This window comes from Helobdella robusta (assembly GCF_000326865.2).
Source record: "Helobdella robusta unplaced genomic scaffold HELROscaffold_47, whole genome shotgun sequence".
Classification (NCBI taxonomy): domain Eukaryota; kingdom Metazoa; phylum Annelida; class Clitellata; order Rhynchobdellida; family Glossiphoniidae; genus Helobdella; species Helobdella robusta.
In genome coordinates this window covers 172,064-178,742 of record NW_008705176.1, presented here as the reverse complement: position 1 = coordinate 178,742, position 6,679 = coordinate 172,064, and the positions used below count along the sequence as shown (strand labels likewise).

The following is a 6,679-nucleotide window of genomic DNA, read 5'->3' as shown; positions in this document are numbered from 1 at the left end:
ACTAAAGTTTTTTGTGAGCAACTTTAGTGAGAAAAATCGAAAAAACGAACTACAAACATATTAACGCCAAATTTATAGAATATTGTAAAAATTATGGTCTATTACCAACATATATATATATATATATATATATATATATATATATATATATATATATATATATATATATATATATACATGTAATTACATATTATATGTATATATATAAATATACCTTAAATTGATTAATGCCAACAATTCGGTAGAATTCATACAATAGTGTATAGAATATGGTCTCCTTCCAACACACACACACACACACACACACACACACACACACACACACACACACACACACACACTCTCTCACACACACACATTATATATATTAGAGACATTTTAAAGATTAATTAATTTGGCATTTTTGATTATCATATATTTACACACATTTATATTAATTGATTAATATGTAAGCATAGATATAGAAACTCATACAAAAAAAACTTTATTCATGTTTCTATATCTATGTTTGTTAGGATTTTTTTCTTTTTTTCTTTTTTACTTTGTTTTGCCATGTTTTCGTCATTTTGAGTTTGGGTTTTGAAGTTTGATTTTTTTTTCCTTTTTTTATTACTCTTTTCTTTGTAAATAAAAATTTTACCTAAATTATATATATATATAAATTATATATATATAATTCCTAAATTATATATATATATATATATTTATTATAAAGTTGAGGTTTAAGGAAATAAAATATGTTATTGTATGTTTGTTGCGTTTTTCGTTAATGGAGAAAAAAGAAAGCGTAATGAATGAAGCGCATCATAATTTTCAGTCATAATTGACGTCACGAACAGACATTTGAAACAATATTTTCGTCGGAATTAAATCCCCGTTTCAATGTTTTAAAAGTTTGTCTGGCAGCTGTAATTAATTGATTGGATCTTTCAATGGCTCACATAATAAGTTTGGAGGCCAGATATATATACGATTCCAGGGGAATCCCAACAATCGAAGTTTTTTTTCATTTGGTTTTTCTAGAATTAGTTTAGATGCAATTAATTTTAAGACTTTATTCACTGTTTTAATCAAATGAGAATAATAATAATTAGAACATATTAAATAGCTTGAATATTAAATTGACCGGAGACATGCATATTCGTAATGAAAAATGTTATTAAATTTTAGTAAATAATAAGGTACATTAGTTAAAATTATGTAAAATCTTGGTAAATAATACATTACTTTGATTACAATCATGTAAAATCTTGGTAGATAATACAATACTTTGGTTAAAATCATGTAAAATCTTGTTAAATAATGCACTACCTTGGTTAAAATCATGTAAATTTAATTGTCTGGTATCTATTAATATTTATAAACTACTAATCAGGTGGAGTTAGGGACGAAGCTTGGCGTATTTTCTGCTTCTACGGGCGGGGGCTCTTCCATTGGTAAGCATGAGGTTAGATCATTGTATAAGGTGATTATAACAGTAACCTGAGTTGGTCACTCCAAAAAAATTTGTCGAAATTGTTATGAAATTTAACAAAAGTCAAACTAATCAAATGAAACGTTCTTGAAAATATGAGTGATGTTTAAATGTGTAACGTTTAATGTGCCTGACAACATTGCTACTTTGACCGGATTCCGACCGTAACGAAATGCACTGATGCATGGGGATGAATTAATTCACGGAAATTTACTCCGTGTGTCTGTTGTTGATACCTTTAAAAAAGTTGAATACTACTCTGTAAAATGCTACCGAGAGAATTGTAATTAAAAAAATAGTCAAGTGGCGACATTAATTTAAATTTGAATCGTTAGGTCTTGGATGTAAGGGACCGTGACACCTCCCTATGGCAAGGCAGGGGGCTGCTGAAGACCGTTTCAAACATCAACAACATCATCGCTCCGGCACTCATTGACAACGAAATCATCGACATCCGCAGGCAGGAACAGTGTGACCTGGCACTCCTCGAACTCGATGGATCGGAGAATAAAAATAAATTGGGGTCCAATGGTTAAGAAATTTAGAAGAAAATGTTCTCTATTCGCTTTAAATTTCTCAAAAAATTAAATTTACTAAATAAACAAGCTTCAATCGAGGTTTACTAAGATGACGTTTTTGATTTTTAGGTCTTTTGCCGGTTTCAATAGCGATATGTAAGGCGGGGGCTGGCAAGAAGAGAGTTCCTGTCTACAGGCATATTGGAGATTTACTTGGTTGTTTTAACAACTCTTTGATTTTTATAATTAATAATTCTTTTTTCTAGATTTTAAGGGTTACGAAGTTAAAGTCATAAATGACGAACCAGAAACAACACCTCATACACACACACACACACACACACACACATGCACACACACGCGCCACACACACGCACACACACAAACTTATTTATACACATACACAAACTAGGAAACGACGCATTCACATTGCCCGTACCCCTATTTACCGTCATCAGTGGAGGCAAGCATGCTGGCAACAACCTAGCCTACCAGGAGGTCATGATCATGCCAACGGGGGCTAGGTCATTTAGAGAGGCAATGAGAATGGGAGCTGAAACCTCTCAGCTTCTCTTCAATATCGCTAAGTCCAAATTAGGTTGAGATTTTGAAATTTTGAAATTTAACCTGTTGGCGGCGATGATAAAGATGTCGATTGTGATGATGTCCATAATGATGATGCTGGTGATGATGATGATGATCTCAACGATGATGATGAAGACGATGACTATGTGTAAATTTCAGTATTACATTACAGACAGTGTTACGTTTGAAATAAAATAAATAAAAATAAATAAAAAAAATGAAAAAATGAAAAAAAAACATTAAAATGTTGCACCACACTTCGTAATATTATTATCACCAGGGTTGGGGACTACCTTCGTGGGTGACAGTGGGGGCCTAGCGGTGGACGTAGATAAGGTAGAAGATGTGATTGATTTGGTTGGGGAGGCCATTAAACTGTCAGGCTACACTAAACAAGTCGACATCGCATTGGACGTTTCAGCGTCGTCATTTTACAGGTTTTAATCTGTTAAAATGTGTATGCGTCTCTGTGTGCGTCTCTCTCTCTCTCTCTCTCTCTCTCTCTCTCTCTCTCTCTCTCTCTCTCTCTCTCTGTGTGTGTGTGTGTGTCAATATACGTATGTGTGAATGTGTGTGTTTGCGTGTGTATGTGGTGCAATAATGATGTAAACGTCAGTACTACCTTTGTCAATACCGGGTTTGATTTCAAGGTGTCTCTCGCTTATCTGACATGTTGAAATGTATGTTATGTGTTGATTTGAACATATCTCTGTGTGTGTTTGTGTGTCGTTTTTGTTAATTCAAACAAGTTATAGTTTGTAACTTAATTTAATTAAGTTAACTTAATTAAGTTAATTAATTAATTATGCTTAAACGATAGAATGTTCTGAAAAAGATGCTGATGATTAGTAAAGTAAAAGTAATAATAAATAATTTGATTGTCATTATTAAATTAGGAAAGAATATGATAAGTACGACTTCAAATTCAAAAATCCCAAACCTGATCCAAAAATGTTCATGGACCGACAAATGCTTCTGAATAATTACATTGACATCATTGGCAGGTTGGCTGGTGGGTGGGTTGGTTGTTTGTTTGTTGGCTGGTTAATAAGCTGGTTGTCTGGCTCGCTGGTTGGCTGGCTGGTTGGCTGGTTGGTTGGCTGGTTGATTGGCTAGTTGGCTAGTTGTTGGCTGGTTAGCTGGTAACCTGGCTGGTTGGTTGTTTGATTTTTAATTTAAAATAATTTGTATACATAGCCAACCGTTAATTTTGAAAGGTACCAAATAGCCTCCATAACAGATCCATTCTATCAAGACCATTTAGATGATTGGACGAAATTGAAGAAGGTTTCTTTGCTACGTTGTCATTCAATCAGTTAAACCATCAAATTTTTTATTATTTAAATGACTTTTAATTAATTTTAAAAAGTTTTTTTTACCATTTCAACATTATATTTACATTTACGCAAATTTTTCCATGCGGGTGAAATGTAATTTGTCATTAACGCTGCATAAAAAGACGATTAAGCATGTCACCATGAATTCGACGTACACTGACTTGCTCACTCTTTGAGATTTTTCGTTATACTTTCTCTACTTCTTATCTGATGGACTTGTAATAAATTTCGCTACTCAGGCGTGTCCACGCATTCAACTGGTCGGCGACGACTTGACAGTTACGAATTATAAAAGAATCAAGAAGGTTGGACCGAACGGCGTTTGCAACTGCCTCTGTCTCAAGATGAACCAGATTGGAACGGTCACTGAAGCGATGCGAGCATTCGTCCAGGCCAAAACTTACGGCTGGTCGGTGATGATCTCCGACAGAGCCGGCGAAACTGACGACGTTTTTATAGCAGATTTGGCCCTCGGAACGGCTGCCGGGCAGCTAAAAGCTGGTGGTTTGTGTCGCTCAGAACACCTGGCCAAGTACAATTATCTTCTAAAAGTCGAAGAGACCAATGCCAGGAACACAACTTACACTGGCAACAATTACAGAGACTTCAACGAGTCGTTGTTGTTTGATGAGAATTTACGAATCAGCAGTGTTTTTCAATAAGAATTCAACACAACTCTCAGATATTATGTATCGAGTTAGGATTAATTAAGTTTTGTTTTTCAGTTGGAATGATCAAACTCGTTTTTTATGTAAAAATTCTTATTTTTTGTTTTGACGCTTCGAAATTTTATTAATGAAATTTATTTCTCGACTTTTTTAGCGTTGGAAGATATTTGTCACGAAGATGTACGTGTATGTTTGCTACAAAAAAAAACATTGTCATAAAAACGATCTTTGGATACTTGTTGTTCAATCACAATTAAATAAGTAAATTTATAGCGGTAAAATTTGAATTTTAAAAATCGAGTCATGCCGATAAAAGTTTTAAAAGCGAGGCAGATCTATGACTGCACTGGCACGCCGACCGTAGAAGTAATTTCAATTTTATTTCTTTCTCAAAAACCCGATCGACGGCTGTAGGATGCTGTAGGTCGGGAAGAGTTAAAAGTAGTATAATCGACTGAAATTTCAGAGATATAGGTTTAAATTTTGTCATCCTATTGCAATTTTTATCATTTTCCCATATTTTTATATAATTAATCTGTCATTTTAAGAACGATTTTTCCATTAACTACTCCTCGTCATTCCTTGTTACGTAATCAAACAAATGACTATTTGTTAGCGCTTTCTAACTCTATCAAATGTTGTAATTCGTCGTTGTTCAAAGACGCTAAAAGTACACTCAAATAATTTTAGTTTCTTCTCCATCGTTTATACATACACGTGGTGTACAATTTGAAAACACACAAAAATAAAATTTAATTTAGTTCCATATCCAAAATATCACGGTTATTTTATGTCCCTATTAAGCTCTAAATTAACCAAACCAGCAACCCGTAAATCTTATTTCTCATTTTAAATTCAAAAATTTTCCGATCCCGACATGCAAGGTTGAAGTGAGGAACGACAAAGACACGGCTGTAGCATCTGTGGCTGCAGGCGACAGCATCAGCAACCGTGAGGCCCTGGAAGTTCGAGATAACGAGATGAGGATGTGGGCTGGCAAGGTGGAGTTTCAATTTGTAGATTTTCATTTTTATATTTTTTTAACAATAATGTTTTTCGTAATTTTATCTTGTCTCTGTCATTTTCTGACAGTCTTGCAAATGTCTTTGTTTTGATAAAATTATTTTTCAGTTACAGTTTTTACGGATATTTTCCAGGGTGTGTTGAAAGCCGTTGAAAATGTCAACAACTACATCGCTCCACTCTTTGTTGGCAAGGAAATTGATGAAACCAATCAGGTAGTTTGTTAACTTAGATCACTCAATCATTCACTCAATCATTCACTCAATCATTCACTCATCAATTAAACATAGTTTTACATTGTTTTGCCATCTTCCCGATGTTCAACTGCCTCGCGCGATTTAAATTCTATATAATCAGTTGGCTGGTTGTATGGATGTTCAGTTGATTGATCGATTGGACAAGGATAAAATAATTGATTGATTGATTGATTGATTGACTGACTGACTGACTGACTGATGATTGATTGATTGACTGATGATTGATTGATTGATTGATTGATTGATTGACTGACTGACTGACTGACTGACTAATTGGTTGATTGATTGATTGATTGACTGACTGATGATTGATTGATTGATTGATTGATTGATTGACTGACTGACTGACTGACTGACTGACTGACTGACTGACTGACTGACTGACTGACTGACTGACTGACTGACTGATTGACTGACTGACTGACTGACTGACTGACTGACTGACTGACTGACTGACTGACTGACTGACTGACTGACTGATTGACTGACTGACTAATTGGTTGATTGATTGATTGATTGATTGACTGACTGATGATTGATTGATTGATTGATTGATTGACTGACTGACTGACTGACTGACTGACTGACTGACTGACTGACTGACTGACTGACTGACTGACTGACTGACTGATTGACTGACTGATTGATTGGTTGATTGATTGATTGATATTCAATCAATTCCCTCCAGACCATGATAGACAGGATGCTGATCGAACTGGACAGGACAGACGACAAATCCAGACTCGGAGCCAATGCCATTGCTGGCGTCTCCATGGCTATGGCGAGATTAGGAGCAATGAAAGATAATGTACCCCTA

General features: G+C 34.8%; 2 protein-coding genes across 2 annotated transcripts in view; both read left to right on the top strand.

Annotated features, from left to right (window-relative positions):
- Window positions 1-227: 227 nt before the first annotated feature.
- On the top strand, window positions 228-4,576 carry HELRODRAFT_157575 (hypothetical protein; the record flags this gene model as incomplete). The annotated part of the gene is made up of 10 exons (XM_009026411.1): window positions 228-241; window positions 950-998; window positions 1,376-1,447; window positions 1,810-2,005; window positions 2,122-2,208; window positions 2,405-2,590; window positions 2,858-3,014; window positions 3,474-3,581; window positions 3,795-3,864; window positions 4,154-4,576. 10 exons carry the CDS (start codon window positions 228-230, stop codon window positions 4,574-4,576), a joined length of 1,362 nt encoding a protein of 453 aa, XP_009024659.1.
- A 309-nt stretch (window positions 4,577-4,885) lies between these two features.
- HELRODRAFT_178270 (hypothetical protein) overlaps window positions 4,886-6,679 on the top strand; it is a gene marked incomplete at both ends in the record, with an annotated part of 4,254 nt that continues 2,460 nt past the window's right edge. The window contains 4 exons of the mRNA XM_009026410.1: window positions 4,886-4,948; window positions 5,467-5,583; window positions 5,740-5,820; window positions 6,551-6,670. Of these exons, the coding sequence (XP_009024658.1) occupies window positions 4,886-4,948; window positions 5,467-5,583; window positions 5,740-5,820; window positions 6,551-6,670 (381 nt within the window). The remainder of the gene's footprint in view (window positions 4,949-5,466; window positions 5,584-5,739; window positions 5,821-6,550; window positions 6,671-6,679) is intronic.